Raw genomic sequence first — 20,828 nt, forward strand, 5'->3', positions numbered from 1 at the left:
CAGGCTGGGCCAGACCAAAGACAGGAGTCTGGATATCTTTCCCGGTCTCCAACATGATAGATATGGGCCCAAGTACTTAGGCCATCTTCTGCTGTATTAGCAAGGAGCTGCATCAGAAGTGGAGAAGCCAGGACTCAAATGGAACTCAGATATGGGTTGTTGACATTGCAAGGGTCAACTTATCCCTCTGCACACAATGCTGTTCCATACCCCAACACTGACCCAGAAAGGCTCCACTTTTAAATCCCATTAACATAGAATTGGGAATTAAGTTTTCAACAGATGAAATTTTGGGGCACATACTCAAACCTTAACAGGCATCCATATCTCCACTGCATTACAGTGTTTTTAAATATTTTTTCTTCCTTTTTCCCATTTTCTCTACCTGAAACTCAATGAGGAATATTTGAGACATCTGAATCTCTACTTGTGATTTTTTAATCACCTTCGCATATTTTGTATCGCTTATCTTTTTAGCCTGTAATCTTTCTGTTTATTCCTATTTTTCTTCTAGTTTATTAATGATCTCTTCAACTGCATTTAATTGGTTATTAAACTCATGCATTTGAATTCTAGTTTCAGTGACTATATCATTGCTAGATGCTTCTTTTAACTTTTTTCTAAACTGCTATGTCTTTTAAAGAACTTAATATTTTGAAATAACCTTAGATTTACTGAAGAACTGCAAAAACAGTACGAAGCATTCTTGTAAACCTTTCACCTAATTTCCCCAAAAGTTAGTATCCTCTATTACCTATTTATCAAAAATTAGGAAATCAACATTGGTACAATGCTAGTAGCTAAACTATAGATTTCATTTGGATTTTACTTAGTTTGCCACAAAGGAATTTTGTCTATCTCACTATCCAATCCACTGTACCACACAGATTTTAGATATGTCTTTTTGAGTTCCTGCAACCTTCACTCTTTGTCTCATAACTTGTCTCTTTTGAAGAGTTATAATCAAGAATTTTTTAGAATGTCCTACAGTTTGGAGTTGTCTGATGTTTTCTCATGCTTAGAGCGTGGTTATAGGTTTGGGTGAAAAAAGCCATACAAATGAAGCATATTTATTGAATAATCAAAGAGGACATGATAACAACATGGCTTATCCTTATTTTGTTGATATTGATCACTTGGTTAAGGTGACGTTTACCCACTTCTTCACTGTAAAGTGACAATCCATATCCAAGACAAGAAGAATTAAACCCATCTCCTAATGGAAGGAATGTCAAAGTCTGTGGACACTGTGTTAAAACCACCATAGTCCTTAATATGGAAATTTTTTTTTGACGGGCAGAGTTAGACAGTGAGAGAGAGACAGAGAAAGGTCTTCCTTCCGTTGGTTCACCCCCCAAATGGCTGCCACGGCTGGCGCACTGCACTGATCCAAAGCCAGGGGACAGGTGCTACCTCCTGGTCTCCCATGTGGGTGCAGGGCCCAAGGACTTGGGCCATCCTCCACTGCTTTTCAGGGCCACAGCAGATAGCTGGACTGGAAGAAGAGAAACTGGGATAGAACCCAGCGCCCCAACTGGGGCTAGAACCTGAGGTGCCAGTGCCACAGGCGGAGGATTAGCAAGCGAGCCACAGGCCCGGCCAATATGGAAATTTTGAGAAGGATACTTTGAAGCAATGCAAATATTATGTCTGTCTTTAAAGATTCTCCCAATAGGGGCTGGCACTGTGGTCACTGCTTACAACATCAACATCCCATATCAGAGCGATCGTTTAAGTTTCAGCTACACTGATTCAACCCCAACTCCCTGCTAACATGCCTAGGGAAAGCAGTGGATGATGGTCTGGGTCATGTGTCTCTGCCCTCCATGTGGGAGACCCGAATGTTTTTCCTCTCTCCTTCTGTAAACAATAAAAAAATCACCAAATAAATTTTACATTTTTAATAGGATTATTCCTACAGCAATGATTAAAATGGAATTCTAATGGTGACACTTTTATACTCCTCATTCCTTCAAAATTTTTCTTTTGAATGTTTTGTAGATTTGCCCATGGGGGCCTGTGTTGTGGCATAGTGGGTAAAGCCAATGTCTGTAACACCAGCATCCCATATGGGCACCACTTCCAAGTCCCAGCTGCTCCACTTCCAATCCAGCTCCCTGCTAATGTGCCTGGGAAAGCAATGGAAGATGACCCAAGTGCTTGTACCCCTGTAGCCCTGTGGGAAACTTGGAAGAAACTCCTGGCTCCTGGCTTCAACCTAACATAGCCCTAACTGTTGTGGCTATTTGGAAAGTGAACCAGCAGATGGAAGATCACCTTCTCTCTGCTTCTTTCTCTCTCTGCTTCTCTCTCTCTCTCTCTCTCTCTCTATCTCTATCTCTATCTCTATCTCTCTCACACACACACACACACACACTCACACACACACTCACATACACACTTCAATGCAGTTTTGTTATGCTATTAACTAAGAAAAGTGGGTAATCTTCACTATTTTTTAAAGTAAAAGAAGTGAGAATCAGTCAAATTGGGACCGCAATGTGGGTACTTGATGATCTGATGGCAATCAGCTAGGAACATCGTTGTGGTGAAGGATCTTGGTGGAGCTTTTCTAGGCACTTTTCTACCTAAGCTCTGACTAGTAATCTCAAACATTCTCATAATAAGAAGGTGTTATTGGGGCTGGTGCCATGGTTCACTTGGTTAATCCTTTGCCTGCCACAGCGGCATCCCATATGGGCGCCAGGTTCTAGTCATGGTTGCTCCTCTTCCAGTCCAGCTCTCTGCTGTAGCCCAGGAAGGCAGTGGAGGATGGCCCAAGTGCTTGGGCCCCTGTACCCGTATAGTAGACCAGGAAAAAGCACCTGGCTTCTGGCTTCGGATTGGCACAGCGCCAGCCGTTGTGGCCATTTGGGGAGTGAAGCAACGGAAGGAAGACCTTTCTTTCTGTCTCTCTCTCTCACTATCTATAACTCTACCTGTCAAATAAAAATAAAATAAAATAAATAAATAAAGTGTTATTATTCTTTGGCTCTCCAGAAAGTCAACAACAAAATGTGTTGAACATCCCAAAAAACTAATGCCATGAGAGCTTTGCTACTGATTGCCTGCTTTTGTTTTAACTAGATAACTTCCTATTCTTCATAAGCATCATTTTGATCAGGCTTGTGTTTAAGTCATACTAATAAAGCCATGTTTCAACTCCTGTTAAAATTCTTCAAAGAAATGATTCAGGATCTTGATCCACTTGTTTCAAATTTCCATTCAAAGTTCTCCTGAATGGAGCTGATCTGGGTACAATAATTCTGTACCCCTCAAGCAGAAAGTTTGCTCCAATATCTTTCAGTCAGAACTGTGTAAGCTAAACCAACTGACGTTATCTATGGTGTTGGGTATCCATGCATCACCAGTTCTCCCCATTTAGGGTACCAACAAGAGTAATTTCTTCTTCATAAATGGAGGTAAATGGTGTGCCTCTGTTGGCTCCATCTTCAACATCATCTCATCTCTTCTTTTTTTTTTTTTTTTTTTTTTTTGACAGGCAGAGTGGACAGTGAGAGAGAGAGACAGAGAGAGAAAGGTCTTCCTTTTTGCCGTTGGTTCACCCTCCAATGGCCGCCGCTGCAGCCGGCGCACCGCGCTGATCCTGGCAGGAGCCAGGAGCCAGGTGCTTTTCCTGGTCTCCCATGGGGTGCAGGGCCCAAGCACCTGGGCCATCCTCCACTGCACTCCCTGGCCATAGCAGAGAGCTGGCCTGGAAGAGGGGCAACCGGGACAGAATCCGGCGCCCCAACCGGGACTCGAACCCGGTGTGCCGGCGCCGCAAGGTGGAGGATTAGCCTATTGAGCCACGGCGCCGGCTCCTCATCTCTTCTTACAATGAGCTTTCCCTTTTATAAGTTGCCTAAATCTTTAGAGAATTATCCCCATAAATTTTCTTAAAGCATCAATGATTTCCCCAAAGTCCCACCCAAGACTACAATAAACTGGATGTTTGTTCTTGCTTCAGTTTTTGTTGAATTAATATTGCTTTGATACAGGCTGTTTTCAAACTGATAGCTTATTCTTCCAAGTACTTCAAACTAGAACCTCTTCAGACATAACTAGGTAGTATGAACTTATTTATTTAAGTGTAAAAAATCTGCAATCCTTAGATAGTTTTCATAATATACATTTTCCACAAACTTCTGGAAGAACCCCTTTTGTCCTCCCTGAAATTCCTAGAATCAATCATTTCTTCAGAAAGTCCTTATTCCTTTCACTTGGAAAATGTATTTAGAAAACAAGATCTGTACTCAGGATGTCCTTATTGCTAATGGAATGTTGTGGCTTCTAGTCCCTTTCAGCCAACATAGCTAGGAAATATGAGGGTACTTCAAAAACATATAGAAAATTTGAAATAAAAGTCAAATCTATTGTACTTCAAAATAATTCTGAATTATTTTTCATAACACCCTATTTTCCATGAAGCATTTGAATACACACTCATTTATATATGTATACACATCTACCTATGTTAACCTCTCTGTACATATATTAAAATAAACATGAATTCACACAGATCGCAGAGGGATCACTGCAGCCTTCACCTCTTGCATATTTTCAATTTCTTTCCCTGACAGTAAGTAACCTTGTTCTTATTAAATACAATTTATTTACATACTAAAATCTAGTCTATATACTAAATATTGCTAGAATTGTTAACCTATGAGAAACAAATTTACTAATCAGAATACAGTGTTGATATGCAGAGATTTTTTTTCTTTTTAGTGTTCAGTCAAAACACTGTTTTTCAAAACTACTTACATCAGCACATTTTGGTGTGTGAAAGAGAGAGACAGACACAGAATACAGACACAGAGAGATATTATGGCATTTGTAATACACTTATATTCATTTGTCACATTTTGCATTCCATCCTGAGACACCCCCTCCCCAACATTCTGGATGACTTGCTTTTAATTCTGCATAAAGTTAATTCTTTGTGGTATGGGGTATTGATTTTAATAACCTCATAAAGCTATACAACAACTCTACATGTCTATACAGAACAGTTCCATATCAAAAACATCCCACTGTGATGCCCCCTAGTTTCAGATTATCTTACAAATGCATGTAGCCTTTGGTTCTGGCTTTGTCCACTAAGTAAAATGCATGTAAGATTCTGCGATGTTTTTGCATGAATCAATAGTTTGACCCCTTGTGTATGCATATATGCATATACATATATATATTTCATAATCTTTGTAGCAGATATTGTTGCACCTTGTGCCACATTTCCTTAGTTCATCATGTTCAGTGCTGCACATTTACATCCAAAGGATGTTCTGTAGGTATCTCTAGTTTTCTACTTCAGATTTTTAGTGGTGCCAGATAAAAGCTATTTATTAGACATGCTGATACAGCACAGAAGCACTAAGAAGTTAACACTATCAGGGGCATCATTCAGTCAACAGGGATGACAGTCAATAGATAAATACCCAGCCTATCAGATACTTAGAGGAATAACTTTGAGAAGCATTCAACATGGTTCTTCGCAGGTCCCCAATGAGTCTAAGTCCCAATTTCCCAGAGTGGTAGCCAGTTTAATAATGGACTTAAATTTGGTTTCCAACTGTGTTTGAAATCTCCATTCTCACTTTTGCCTCCCAGTATCATCTCCCATATAAACCACCTCACCCAAAACTTTGTGACAGGCTTTTATATCCTCTGAAACACTGTCAACTCAGTTATCCCCATGATTTATTCCCTTCCATTTCAAGCACTCACTCACTGCTACTTCTCAGTGAAGTCTTCTTCTATCACTCTATTTTAAATAATAAACCTTATCTTCTTTCCTTCCTTTGTTTACTTAATGGCACTTATCACCATGTAACTAATTTGTATATTTTTTTAAATTTCAGTTTGAATACAAGCTTTGCAAATGCAGCGATTTTAATCTAATTTGTTCATTGTGTCTCCTACACTTAAAAAATTCCTTGGCATATAGTAGGCACTCAATATATAATAAACAAATTAATTTTTCAAGAACGTTGCTCCTGTTCCATATAAGCACATTAAAAAATTAAGTAATCTTAAAAACTGAATGGTAAATGAATACCAATCTCAGATTTCAAAATGAGACCAGGTAGCTCTGAATTATAGATGTTATATAGAACATTCCCATATTTAGCAATAATTTTGACTGGATATTCTGAATCACCTGAAAATTTGAATAATTACATGACACTATGAAAAATAAAAGACCATAGTATTTGCTGTAAGGTGGAAAATTGGTATGAAGTCAAAATTTTTTCTTCTTAATAATTCTTATGAAACTAAATATAATAATCATATTACATGAATGTGATTAACCTACGTAATTATTCTAAACAAAATACCACATATACAACAGAGATGAATATAATCTAAGAAAGCTTTTTTTATATTTGAGTCTAATTTTCATTTTTTTCCCTAAGTCTTCAGTATAATAAAAGAAAAATTTTTCTTGCAGATACAAGAACTGTGTTCATCATATTTTTATTACCTGGACACTGGATAAAGGACCATTCATAGTTCTTTTCTTTGGGACAAAGATTAGTGTCAAGAACCATCTCATTGGTGTGCATCCCAACAAACTTCATTGGTCCTCGTGAAGATCCTTCAATGCAGTGGCCTCTTCCCGTATTACTAGGATCATTGCACCAGCCACATCCAGGCTGTTCCAAACACTGCCCACATGTTCTCAATCCAGAACAATTTTGAGCTACATGAAAAAAAAAATCAATAAATAGATTATGTGACTGTATAATTATAGGCCAAAAAAAAAACCCAATCATTTTAAAAGACAGCAAAATGTCACCTATTGGTAAAGTAAACATTTCTGTAATAATATCTTAGAAAGAACAATTTTTAAAGCAAATAAAACATACATTAGGAACAAAACTTAGATAAATGAACTAACATGGAAATGAAAAAAGATATGGTAACATCGACATGAGAAAAATGAACTCAGTACTCAAAAAAATTCCTGAGAACTTTGCCAGTTCTAGGACTTTTGGAGAACTGGCCCTACAGACCACTTCTACCACTGTCTGTGGCGTACAGCCATTTAGCCATCCTCCTTCTGCATTCTGATGGTGGGCATCCAGTGTAAGTGATGCAAACCCCTTCCCTGAGACCACTGAGCTTCATCTGGACTACTGTTCAAGGAAAACACTCTTCCTTATGTTCCAAGATACTAGTAGCTGGCTATTATGTGATAAGTAAACTAAATCGTACCCACATAGCCAAGCTGAGTGGGAACACAGTCAAGCAAGCAACAGTACATACTCTTTAACTTTCAAGAGTGCAGAGTATTATGCAAAACTCCTTTGTTGGGGTTATTTTTAAAAAAAAAAATGACATATGAGACTAGACAAAGTCTATAAATCCTATGTTGTTACCAAGGATGAACAAATATTAATCTGATACAATGTTCGTCGTTGTTACTTTGTGATATTCACAATTTTTAACTCACATTCAGAGTATTATGTATTATATGTTGGCCTGAGATGTTTGTAATTACTTTTACTATACTAGAAATAGTACTTTATGTCTTCAGAATTGTTTCTCCAGAGAAGGTAACAATAGACATACAAGGCACCATCAATGATATCTTTTCCACATATGAAAAAAATTCCAGAGAGGGGAAAATCGCAGATTTCGGCGCTGTTGCAGTGTGAATAACTTAGCTGCTACTCATTATTTTAATACTAACAGAAAAAATATTTTCCGCAGATTACCAAAAACAAGAATAATGTAAATTTTTGGTAGACATCAGGAATTCAATATAGTGGGCTATGCAGAAACAACAGAATACTTAATAAAAGAATCTATCAACCATAATATTTATTGCTATAAATTATTTTATTAGATACAAGAAAGCAAAAAGTATCACACCCAATGTTTCCTTAACAAAAAAACAAAAAAGGAAGACGACTCTTTGAGTCATGGAATGCAAGTTGCTAATTTTAACTCTGTAGACAAAAAATATATTGACATGAAGTATCAACCCTTGGAAGTTTACATTTTCAAGAATACACAGTGGTAAATGACAGCTTAGCTAAAAAGATGCCTATTGAGTGGGCATTTGGTACAGTAGTTAAGATGCTGCTTGGAATGCCCATATCCCATATCAGAGAGACAAGAGCAAGTCCAGCTTCTTCTGTGTATGACCCAGATTCCTAATGATGTACATCCTGGATGAAGCAGATGAGGTTCAAATACTTGGGTCCCTGCCGAGCACACTGGAGACCAGGAATGAGATGCAAGCCACTGGCTTCAGTCAGGCCCAGCCCCCAACTATTGCAGGCATTTAGGGGAGTAAGCCAGTAGATAGAAGATCTCTGTCCCTCTGTCTCTTTCTCTATCTCTCCCCCTTTTAAATAAAATGAAAATAAATATTTTAAATATTAATTTATTTATTTGAAAGGAAGAGTTACAGAGGCAGAGGCATAGAGAGAGAGAGGGAGGTCTTCCATCCACTGGTTCACTCCCCAGTTGCCACAACATCTGGAGCTGTGCCAATCTGAAGCCAAGAGCCAGGAGCTTTCTCTGGGTCTCTCATGCAGGTGCAGGGGTCCAAGGACTTGTGCCACCTTCTACTGCTTTCCCAGGCCATAGCAGAAAATGGGATTGGAAGTGGAGCAGCCAGGACTCAAACGGATGTCCATATGGGATGCTGGCACTGCAGGCAGCGGCTTTATCCCCTATGTCACAGTGTCAGCCCAGAAAATAAATATTTTTAAAAAAATAAAACTCAAAAGGTCTGTGGACAACTTAATATTTCATATATTACTATTTGTTTTCTTGGTTTCAAATTTCTCTCTTGTATTTGTGATTATAACTAGCCTACATTATTGTTGACTTGATTATTCTAACTGTCCTCAAACTATACTGAGTTGCTATGCAATCAATGTGAAATATCAAATTTCATATTATAAGTAAATCTTTACTGGGAATCACCCAGGATAAATATAGTTTTCTATTATACGTACGGTCTTTGGGTATTTTCTAGGAAAAGAGATGTTATTTTAGAACTATTTTTAAAGGAAAGACAATCATTAAAATGTCTTTAAGATGCATTAGAAATTAAATCTGAACTATTCCAAGATATTCCTGTTAATATTGCTCAAAACAGCTTGAGAAATCTAAGGTTAAAGATTCTGGGTTTCTTGCAGTGACTGGATGACAAACCATTAATCTTCTAGTTCTATATCTAAAAAGATGTTAGGCTTTAATAATTTTACAAAATAGCATTGTGTTCAGAACAACAATGTATTCTCTTGGATTTAATTTTAGATATAAAACTATTCAGTAAGATAATGTTGGCTTTGTTTTTGCTCTATAGTAATAAGCAAGATGCACTAATGAAAAATTAACAGAAAATTCATTCTTAGTACTTAATGGTGACTCAAAAACTGACAGATTCATATTTTTGTCTTTTTCTTTAAAAAAAAAAAAGCAGTATTACAGAAAAGCTTATGAAGTCACGGTATTGTTCCTAAAGTTATGGGTGGGAGAGAGACTATTTCTGAACTACAATTATTAATCTTCATATTTACTTTTCATTTATTGAACTTCAATTTGTAAAATATTCAATATAGTTGTTTAAATGCATAATAATTTGAAAAAATCTGTAATAAAGTATCATGAAATTTAAAAAATGATTACCTTCCTTAATTGTCAAGAATAGTGTTTAAATTGAGCATGTACATACACCTAAAGAAATGGTAAAAGAAATACAAATCTGTGAGAAACTATATACTCAAGCTTCTTTTACTATATCAATTTAATTATATTTTCACTTGATCTTTAGTATATTATGAATTAAATTCTTTATCATTGCTAAAGGTCTTCAAACTCACTGCCACCAACAGAATAACTACTTCAAATATATGATTTATTAATAAAGCCAGTTATTAACAAATATTTCTTAGAAGCCATTAGCTAAAAATTATCTTAAAATACATATCTTCTCTTAAATTTGTAAATTTTAAACATTGGTTCTACAACATTACAACTGAAAAATACTAAGGAATATTACAATATCATATTAGTTTCTCATTTCAAAGAAAAGTTCCCCTTAATTTTCATTTACCATAAGCCTTAAATGATCGAGACAACTTTCTAAAGCAACAAAAAAAATTTTTTCAGCCCATTTCTAAGTTTCATTTATAGGGGCTGGAATTATGGTGTAGGGGGTTAAACTGCCGCCTGCAGGGCCAGCATCTCATATGGGTGCCAGTTCGAGTCTCAGGCTGCTCAACTTCCATCCAACTGCAGGTGGAATCTCTACTCTGTAATGCAACATTGCTTTGTCTCAATATTTCAAGCAATGGTAGCGCCCAATATGGAACTAATATTGGTTTGCCTATATAACCAGGAGAGGGAGACATTCTCCCTGTCAGTATGGAAGGCCTGGAAAATCCAATGGGTCTCTACTTGCTTTGGTTTATTGAGTGAGGGATCACATTGCCTGGGGACTATTGGATCCCAGGAGCAAGAAGGACACTGACTGCCTTAAAACAGTAGATTCATCACCAAAAAGGATCTTAGAGTTATGAAGTTGCTTATTTCTAACTACAATAGCCTGCCTCTAGAAGAAAATCAGGAAAGTTTGGGGAGAGGAGAGAAAGAGGAATGGATGGGCGGACAAGGTGAGCTGAAGCTGGGTTAGTTGTCTGTAGACACACAGTCAGGTAGTCAGCGGCTGTTCTTTCGAAGAGAATGTAAGAAAGCTAATGGCCAGTAAGTCCTGAAGATAGTCAGGAAAGTTAGACGAACAAGCTGCATTAAGGCCCACACTCCCAGGGAACTTCCAGGAGGCTTTTTCTCAGTAGGAGAGAGGAACAGAAGTAAGCCCCTAGAAAGGACCTGTAAGAGTCGCAAAGATGAAAGCAGAAGATAACTTAAACCTCAGCTTAGGAGGCAGATATTAGAATTAGGATAAAGATCGTCCCAGAGAGGATTCCTTTAAGGAACCTGAAACTGCTCCTTCCGCTAGTCCACTGAATAACTCTCAACCACAACACAAACATGAGTTTCAGGACACTGAATTCCAAGTAGCTGATATTTTGTCTCTTTTGACCGAACTACAACTTAGTTATTTTGAGGAATGGCACAAACACACCACAATATTAAATGAATTCATTTAGTTCAAACCATGCTAACTGCAGGTTAAAGAATTGGGAGGGAAAAAAGATTTTAAGTAAGGACTCCTGGTCCCTTTGTCTTGCTGAGCTTTTGTGATACTCAGGAGTTGAGAAATGGGGAACTGAAGAACAACAAAACACTCCTCCCATTTTATTTGTGTCTATTAGCAAGTTTTGCTTTGTACAAAACAAAGGGTCTTGGATAGATACAAGTGGACATTAACTGCATCTCAGATGATTCTGAAGCTAACTAGGCTGGTAAAACAGTAAACTCTTGGGATCCTGCAAGCCTTATTATGCAAGAAATGTCTAGTTCAGTCCCCAATGAGTGGAACATAAATGAAAGGATTTTACACTGAAAAGCCAGTGGTAGGAGCAGCAAGAGTAAATAACTCTACTTTCTTGTTACAAATCTGAACAAATTAATTCATGTCCAGGGCAAAAGACATATTTTTATGGCCTCAGTATCAGAGGGTAGATTGTAGAAGATAAATCACATTTTCTGCTAACAACAAGCTAGCTGAGACCAGCACCTTCTTATTCTCCCAAGCAGAAGCAGTACCACATGGTCTCAATCTCCTAAAGGTTAGCAAGTGCTATCAGTAGTATTACTCAATTCCCTTGGCAACATCATCCTCATATAAATTGTCTTTGCAAACAAGGCCACACTCACAACCACTTGGTATTTGGTACAAAAATTCAGTCAGATGGATTCTCATTCTAAAATCCTTCCAAAACATGAGAGCAGTAAGAAGCAGGATGTCCTCCTGAAATACAACTTACGACAAGTCCAGCACTGCCCTGTTAATGACTCTCCATGTGAGGTCAAGACCATGCATCCTGCACTGTAGCAAATACATCATGCTAATAAAATACTCTGTACCCTACCCCCCCAAAATGCTTACCTGATCTAATCATGAAAAACAATTAGAAATATCCAAATTTAGAAACCTGCAAAACACCTGTTGTAAATTCTTCAAAAATATCAAAGCCATGTGAAAAAAAAGTCGGGAATTTTACAGACGGAAGGACACTAAAGCAGCATGGTAAAGCAATATGTGATCCTTAGGGAGAGTACAGCTCTGCAGCGCTATGCTGCCTGCAACATTCTCTGAGTGTGCAGTACACAAATGTGGTAAATCATATACAGCAGATAAGTACTGGAATTCAAAATCATGATACAATATACATTAGAGGTTAAATGCACTAATCGGTTTCAAAACTAGCTATGGATGTATTTTTCTCATTTTCTGAAACCTCCTTGTCGCTCCCCCTCTTCGTGGAGGAACAACACAGGACCCTGCGCTGTTCTTTCGTCTGCTCGGCCCTCCCCGAGTTTGCTGCTGGTTCTTCCCGGGTTGGCTACTGTCCCTTCCACCTCCGTGGAAGGGCGGTTCCCCCTGCCACGTTCCCCACTTCCGCGGGGGAGCGGCACACCGCCAGCCGGCTCTCTCGGGGGCTGCACAGGTGTTATTCAGATAGATGTTCCCCTTAGATGTTCCTGGTGCATGTTGTCTCTCTCCTCCTTTATAGTCCTTTTCCACCAATCCCAACTCTGCTACCCACACGCCGAGTACGCTGCTCTCCTCCAATCAGGAGCAGGTCCTACAGTTTATTGGTTGAACTGGAGGCAGCTGTGTAGAAGCTGTTTCTCCCTTCTCAGCGCCATATTGTGGGAGAGCAGATGCATAGAATAAGTCTTAATTCCAGTAACTTAGTCTAGTCCGAGTTGCTCCCCACACTCCTCAAATGTTTAATTTCTCTTCTGATAACAGAAAAGTGATTTATGCTGCTATTAAATGAAAAAATCACTCTAGATAAATACTTACGAGAGCAGGTGGCAGTTTGCCACTCTAGACACTGTCCATATGGAAAAGAGATTATATAAGCATTAGAGTCGACACATCGCTTCGTACTGCTGCACCACATACATTCCATGCCATTACTTGTACAGTTGGAACATGATGTCCTTAGAGAGCATGGCTTCTTGCATGGTCTCGCATTTTGATTTGGACTAACTGGAATAAATCAACAGATATAATTATTTTATTTATAACTACATTTTAACACAAGTGTATGGGTTTTATTTGCTTTGCTATTTAGGGACTGTTTCAATTAAGTAAAGAATTCAATTATAATATAATGAAGTAAATGAAAACAAAGATGATAGGTCAATATACCTCAAATTTATTATTATATATTTGAAAACATAATTTCTTTACTTTGTAATATTCTAAAGAGGAAAATATAATTTAAAAACTTATAAATAGCAAGAAATCAGTAACCTAGTTTTTCTAGTAGCTGATAGTGTGTACACTATTTACTTTCCCAGCCACATTTTTTTCCATAAACATTCCACACCTTATTAAAGCAAATGTCTATAAGTGAAAATGTCTCTCATATAAACAAATAATAAAAATACAACTTACTATAATAACTCCATGTAATATAGACTATTTATTACACCCATTACAGTTTTTCCCTGACCATTTAGGGGGTAAAAAAAAAGAAAGAAAATACAAATGTTGGTAAGGATGGAGAGAAACTGAGACCTCTGTACATTACTGATGGAAATGCAAAATGATACAGCCTTTGTGGGAAACAATATGGCGATTCACCAAAAAATAAACATAATGATCTAGCAATCTCAGTTCTATCAATATATTCCAAAGAAATGAAAGCAAGAATTCAAACAGATATTTGTATATCCATATTTATAGTGGCACAATTAATAATCAAAAGGTGGAAGCATCCTAAGTGTCCATCAATAAACAAATGGTGATATATACATATAATGGAATATTATTCAACATTAAATAAGAACACATTCCAATACATACTACAACATGCGTGAACCTTCAAGACATTACAATTATACAGCATAAGCTAGTAACAAAAGGACATACATTGTGTGATGAAATTCATTTGAGGTACTTAGTGTAGTCAATTTCATCGAGACAAAAAGTAGAATGGTGTGGGCTGGCATTGTGGTGTAATGCGTAAATTTGCCTCCTGAGAAGCCAGCATCCTATATGGGCACCAGTTTGAGTCCCAGCTACCCCACTTCTGATTCAGCTCCCTGCTAATGTGCCTGGGAAAGCAGAGGGGAATGGCCCAAGTGCCTGCACCCCCACACCTCTGTGGGAGACCAAGATGAAACTCCTGGCTCCTGGTTTTGGATCGGGCACAGCTCTGGCCACTGTGGCCATTTGAAAGGTGAACCCGTGGATGAAGACCTCTCTCTCTTTCTCTCTGTTTCTCCCTCTCTCTCTAACTCTGCCTTTCAAACAATAAATAAATCTTTTTTAAAAAGACATGGTTAAAAATAAAATTTATATAAATATCAAGGAATTAACATCACAAAAAGATGGTGTAAATTACTCCATACTATACCCTGAAAGGAGGTCACAGAAAACAGGGATTAAAACAGATTTTCAAAGAAATGGCTACTGACAAGACTACTTACCGACAGGCTTTTCACAAACAAGTCCATCTGCCATAGATGTACAAGGATTAGCTTTTAAACCTGCCACTGCAGCCCTTTCAAGATATGCACAGAATCCAGAATCATTTGGTTCACCAGGAAGCCACTGTAGTGTTGTGTTTGTAAAAGGAGACATGTCTTCCCATCCCCAGTAGGATATATTAATCTTGCGCAAGCCTACCCAAGGTGATACTTTCTGTAAGCAATAGGAAAAAGAAGTTACATATAAAAATACTGCACCATATATCCCCTAGCAAAGAGTTCATTAGCATTAAAAATTACACTTGAAAGTACACAGAAGTGTCTTTATAGTTACTTTTTGTACCAACGATAACGAACAATTCCAGCATACTTTAGAGAATTCTACAGAACAGTATTTTTAAAGCCCAGGTTTTGTGTATAGCAATACGACTGGAATCATTAGCCCTATGAACCTCTACTATAAAAGGTAGATATAAAGACCTGGCATTAACATCTGCCTGTCTCCTAGCTCAGAACTCCTCTGCTGCATTTGGACTTTTGTAAAAGTTTAAATAAGTAATATTTAATAAATTAGTAAAGTATTCAAGAATATTGATGAAATATGATTGTTGTAACCAAATTTTAAGAGGTTGACATTGACTATTCTTAAAGTTCTCATTAGTATTTTTATTTTTTTTTTTTGGCCAGGCAGAGGGAGAGGGAGAGGGAGAGGGAGAGGGAGAGGGAGAGGGAGAGGGAGAGAGGGAGAGAGGGAGAGAGGGAGAGAGGGAGAGAGGGAGAGAGGGAGAGAGAGAGAGAGAGAGAGAGAAAGGTCTTCCTTTTGTTGGTTCACTCCCCTAATGGCCACCATGGCCGGCGCTGAGCCGATCCAAAGCCAGGAGCTGGGTACTTCCTCCTGGTCTTCCATGCAGGTGCAGGGACCCATCCTCCACTGCCTTCCTGGCCCACAGCAGAGAGCTGGACTGGAAGAGGAGCAACTGGGACAGAATCCGGCACCCCAACAGGGACTAGAACCCGGGGTGCCAGCACTGCAGCAGAGGATTAGCCAAGTGAGCCATGGTGCCAGCCTCTCATTAGTATTTTAAAATTAGCTTTAAATCAAAATCTATTTTATATTTATGTACCTTAAACATTATTTCATTTTAAAATGCTACTCTTGATAGTAGTCATGATTGAAAACTACATGTGGCAAGCTAAAGTCAGCACTGTCAGCAGATTTTTGTTGTTACTGTTACATTATTTTCTTGCATCTATGGAATAGTTGTAATAAAAAAATATTTAAATAGCTATTTTTGATGTCATTAAAAAATCATACTCTGGCCTTCTTTTCCTCCCCTTACCATTGTTACCCAGATCTTTTAGAATTCTATCCCATGTCCAGAAAATACTAATTATAAAGATTGCTGATCAAGCAAAGTTTTGCATCAAAATGTCACCTCATTGCTCTGCCAAAGACTGACTCTTCTGGTTGTTAACTCTTCTCTGCAAAGCATTTCCCAACCTCCTTTCTGAAAGAAGACCCAAGGCCGAGTGGCCTATGCCTTCTGTTTCCTACTGATGAATAGACTACTTGGAGAAAAGGGGAGTTTAAATGTGAACAGAACGTTTAGGATGGCAAGGTTTGATAGGCATTTTTTTCTCCTGGCTTTGGATTGGTTCAGCCCCGGCCATTGAAGCCACTTGGGGAGTGAACGAGCGGATGGAAGACCTTTCTCTGTCTCTCCTTATCACTGTCTGTAGTTCTGCTTCTCAAGTAAATAAAGTCTTAAAAAAAATCTCTTCCACCTACTTGTTCACTCCCCAAATGGTTCCAACAGTCAAGGCTGGGCCAGGCCAAGGCCAGGAGCCAGGAGCCAGGAGCCAGGAACTCCATCCAGGTCCCCCGTATGAGTAGCAAGTGTCCAAGTATGTGGGCCATCTTTTTCTGCCTTCCCAGGCACATTAGCAGTGAGATGGATTGGAAACAGAACATCTGGGACTCAAGCTGGTGCTCTGATATGGGATCTGCATTGCAGGTGGTAGCTTAAGCTGTGCCTCAATGCTGGCCCCAATAGACAGGTGTTTTTTTTTTTAACTTTTATTTAATGAATATAAATTTCCAAAGTACAGCTTATAGATTACAATGGCTCCCCCCCACATAACTTTCCTCCCACCTGCAACCCTCCCCCTTTCCTGCTCCCTCTTCCCTTCCATTCACATCAAGATTCATTTTCAATTCTCTTTATATACAGAAGATCAGTTTAGCATATATTAAGTAAAGATTTCAACAGTTTACACCCACTCAGAGTGAAAAATACTGTTTGAGTACTAGTTATAGCATTAAATCACAATGTACAGCACATTAAGGACAGAGATCCTACATGAGGAGTAAGTACACAGTAACTCCTGTTGTTGACTTAACAATTTGACACTCTTGTTTATGGCATCAGTAATCACCCTAGGCTCTTGTCATGAGTTGCCAAGGCTATGGAAGCCTTTTGAGTTCACCGACTCTGATCATATTTAGACAAGGTTGTAGTCAAAGTGGAAATTCTCTCCTCCCTTCAGAGAAAGGTACCTCCTTCTTTGATGACCTGTTCTTTCCACTGGGATCTCACTCGCGGAGATCTTTCATTTAGGTTTTGTTTTGTTTTGTTTTGTTTTTTTGCCACAGCGTCTTGGCTTTCCATGCCTAAAATACTCTCATGGGCTTTTCAGCCAGATCCGCATGCCTTAAGGGCTGATTCTCAGGCCAGAGTGCTGTTTAGGACATCCGCCATTCTATAAGTCTGCTATGTATCTCGCTTCCCATGTTGGATCGTTCTCTCCCTTTTTTATTCTATCGGTTAGTATTTGCAGACACTAGTCTTGTACCCACCCGCCACAATCCTGCCCCGATGGGCATTTTCAATACTGTATTTAAGAAAAAAAAATAGCACAGCTAGGAGTTTCTGACACTGTCTCATGTTTTATGTGGTCTGTCCATAAAATTCCCTTTTTTTTTTTTTTTTTGGTTTATAAGAAGGTTTATCTAACAGAAAAAAAAAAGTGCTGTAAATATTTATAACACATTTTTTAAGCCAGGCCAAAAAAGGAGAAAGAGATTTTTGGGAACAAGTTAACATTTAAAGTGGTTTTATATAAAATATCAATTGTCTTGTTTTTTGATAAGCATCAGTACCAGCTTTCATTTGTAACAGTTTGTGGCATTGGAAGAAAAGTATTCTGTGACCACTGAATTGAATTGTTACATATGCAAAGAGATGATAAAATATTAAAAAACATTTTCTAAGTGAAAAAAATAAAATAAAATGTTACTCTTAGAATATCTCCCAAGATAATGATATATTCTTGATCTGAGTTATCTTTACAAAATCTATTAGATTATAAACACTTCTAATTTAATATATGACCATATATTCATTATCTAAGATACTAAGCTACAAATATTTTTTACAATGTGAATTGATTTCAAAAATTTTACAACTTTTTTTTTTACATTATGGATAGCCAGGTAAAGAAAAATATGTCTCTGGACTGGCGCTGTGGTATAGTGAGTAAAGCCGCCATCTGCAATGCTAGCATCCCATATGGGCACTGATTCAAGTCCTGGCTACTCCTTTTCCCATCTATCTGGCTCCCTGCAAATGAGCCTGGGAAAGCACTGGAGGATGGCTCAAGTCCTTGGGCATCTGCATCCATCTGGGGGACCCAGAAGGAACTCCTGGCTCCTGGCTTCCGCTCAGCCCAGTTCTGGCTGTTGTAGCCATTTGGGGAGTGAACCAGCAGATGGAAAATTTCTCATCACCACTCCCTCTAAGTCTTTCAAATAAGTAAATAAATCTTTTTTAAAAAAAGAAAAATGTGTCTCTCCATTTTAGCCTTTAACAACATATGAATAAGGTATTTATACCAAAATTTATCCTAGTTATGTTGTACAAATCGTCCCAGAGAGGATAAATAGATGACCAAAGACCTAGAAATTTGTAAAATGTACAAATTCAATCAATTTCATATAGTAACTCTCAAGAAATATTCATGGATAAAATTAAACTATTTTACAAATTTCTGTTAAGATCATAAGTCCTATATTTCCTAGTGGAATACTACACACATAACAGATAATCAATAAATTTTAGTAACAAGTTCATTATAATAAAGATATTTATGTCTAACATTCAATAGAATGCCTAAGACTAAGATGGTAACTGATAAATAATGTCTCTAATTATAAAAATACACATGCTACTTAACATTGTGATCATCATATATTTCATAAATTATGAATATGAATTTTTGATAACAAAAAGCTACAACATTTTTACAGTTCTTGATAATAATAACAGTAGTCAATCCAACATAGATATTTCAGATTAATAATTATATTTCACATTACAGCAATACTGCCTATATTCCCAAACTATCTATAATAAAGACAAGTCATTTAAAATGAAATATTACTCCCTAACTCATCATGATAAGAATCAGAGAGGAAAAGAAGAGAAACAAAAAAAAAATGAAGCAGCTTACAGAACATTCAAAATAACTGTAACTCAGTAAATGAACTGGACAGGCAGTTGAAAATGAAAGATAAATTACTATGTTATGAAAATTTACTGCAGCACACCATAAATCATTGTAACATTTCATTACCCATTTCCGATAAGTAAATGACCATTTGACCCAAGATATCTCTTTAAAGTGCATGAATTTGTCGATCTTTATTTGCCAAAGAAGGGTTATCTTAAGTTTATACAACTGCAGTGACTCAGAATATTAGTCATTTTATTAAAGATATACTTAATGGAATGTCACCTTGCAGAAGTTCCCTTCCACCTTTGGAATCCTGCTAAAACTGAGCTTTGTGATAAAAATAAAATATTCTTCATTTACAGGATATGCCTTTCAGCAAACTAACAAGTGTAAGTTCTTCATAGTCCAAAATAATGTTAATCCAATATGTATGATTTATAATCGGCAATAAAAATGAACAACCAAAAATAGGATACTTGAAATATGCAATTTCTAAGATAGCACATTTCAAGGTTATCTTGTGAAAACTTAAATAATACAATTCTAAACAAAGAATAAAGCAATGCAGTTCTAATGCCAAATACTAGTACTTTCTAAAACTCACAAAGACTAGATTGGTCAATAAACTCTTCATAAGTGATGAGTATTCTATAAAATTAATTTTCACATATTGACTGGTAATTGTCCATTTTTATACTTAAAGAAATTAAGTTCCTAGCATCACAAAATATAAACATATTAATTCATGTTCCATATTATTAAAAATAAAACTTTACAAATATCCCTTCTTACAGTTTTCTAAAACATTATGAAAATCTATAGATATCTCCTAAATACTACCACATATATCTTATTCTCCAGTCATTAAGCTAATAGTTCTCAAATAAGACAAAAGGAAAAAATGCAGGTATTTTTATGAGCTCCTTAAATTATCTTCAAGTGCTGGCCAATTCTAATTCCTGTTATTATGCTTTGGGTATTCCTACAGGAAACTCTCCTAAGTCCACATTACTGGTAAGAGGTCTGATCTTAATCATAATTTATTTCCCTAGGTGTATATATCATTGCAATTATCACACTTCAGTTTAAATTTGCCTCTCTAAACTCTTTGAGAACCAGGATTGCTTTTGGTTCTGTATTCTCAGCAAACAATAAGTAGCTATGTACACTGAAGGTACACAATAAGTGTGTACCAAGTGAATAAATACTGGTCCATCTTCACAGAAAAAAATAGCTACAATTCACACAGAAAATGCTTTTACCAATAAACTGTTTGTATAAAGTTAATTAGTACAGTTTTACATTATCTTATTAGCCTCAGGCTAAAAAAAAAAAGAGATAACCATTATAAGGAGAACATTCCAATGTGATATCATTTCAAAATATTTGAATATTTACAAAGTCAGGGTTGTTAATTAATATGCCAATATTATCCATGAGGCAAAGGGTGTTGGCCCTACAGATAGAAATGAAATTATAAATTAGGTTATTCATTATTGATACTTACAAGAAATAAATACAGTGATGCCACCATAAGAATTAGAGTAGGCATAACGGTAAACTCAATATCCATAAGAAAATGTCAATTGGCATGACCGGCATTGTGGCGTAGCAGGTACAGCCAAAGCAAGCAGGCATCCCATATTGGTTGCTGCTCTACTTTGATCCAGCTCCCTGCTAATTCGCCTGGGAAAGCAGCAGAAGACGGCTCAAGT

The 20,828-nt window shown here is 37.3% G+C and overlaps 1 protein-coding gene across 6 annotated transcripts in view; it reads right to left on the bottom strand.

Moving 5' to 3' along the window:
• ATRNL1 (attractin like 1) overlaps nucleotides 1-20,828 on the bottom strand; it is an 818,312-nt gene that overhangs the window by 580,473 nt on the left and 217,011 nt on the right. For all 6 annotated transcript variants that reach the window (XR_011382205.2, XM_089314254.1, XM_070057169.2 and 3 more), the window contains 3 exons: nucleotides 14,602-14,815; nucleotides 12,965-13,153; nucleotides 6,488-6,706 (listed from right to left, as the gene is read on the bottom strand). Coding sequence is in view for 5 of the 6 variants with exons in the window: in XM_089314254.1 (XP_089170380.1) it covers nucleotides 6,488-6,706; nucleotides 12,965-13,153; nucleotides 14,602-14,815 (622 nt within the window). In the remaining variant the exon portion in view is untranslated. The remainder of the gene's footprint in view (nucleotides 1-6,487; nucleotides 6,707-12,964; nucleotides 13,154-14,601; nucleotides 14,816-20,828) is intronic.

This window comes from Oryctolagus cuniculus, chromosome 15 (genome assembly GCF_051225735.1).
Source record: "Oryctolagus cuniculus isolate XC-2025 breed Fujian yellow rabbit chromosome 15, ASM5122573v1, whole genome shotgun sequence".
In the NCBI taxonomy this organism is placed as follows: Eukaryota; Metazoa; Chordata; class Mammalia; order Lagomorpha; family Leporidae; genus Oryctolagus; species Oryctolagus cuniculus.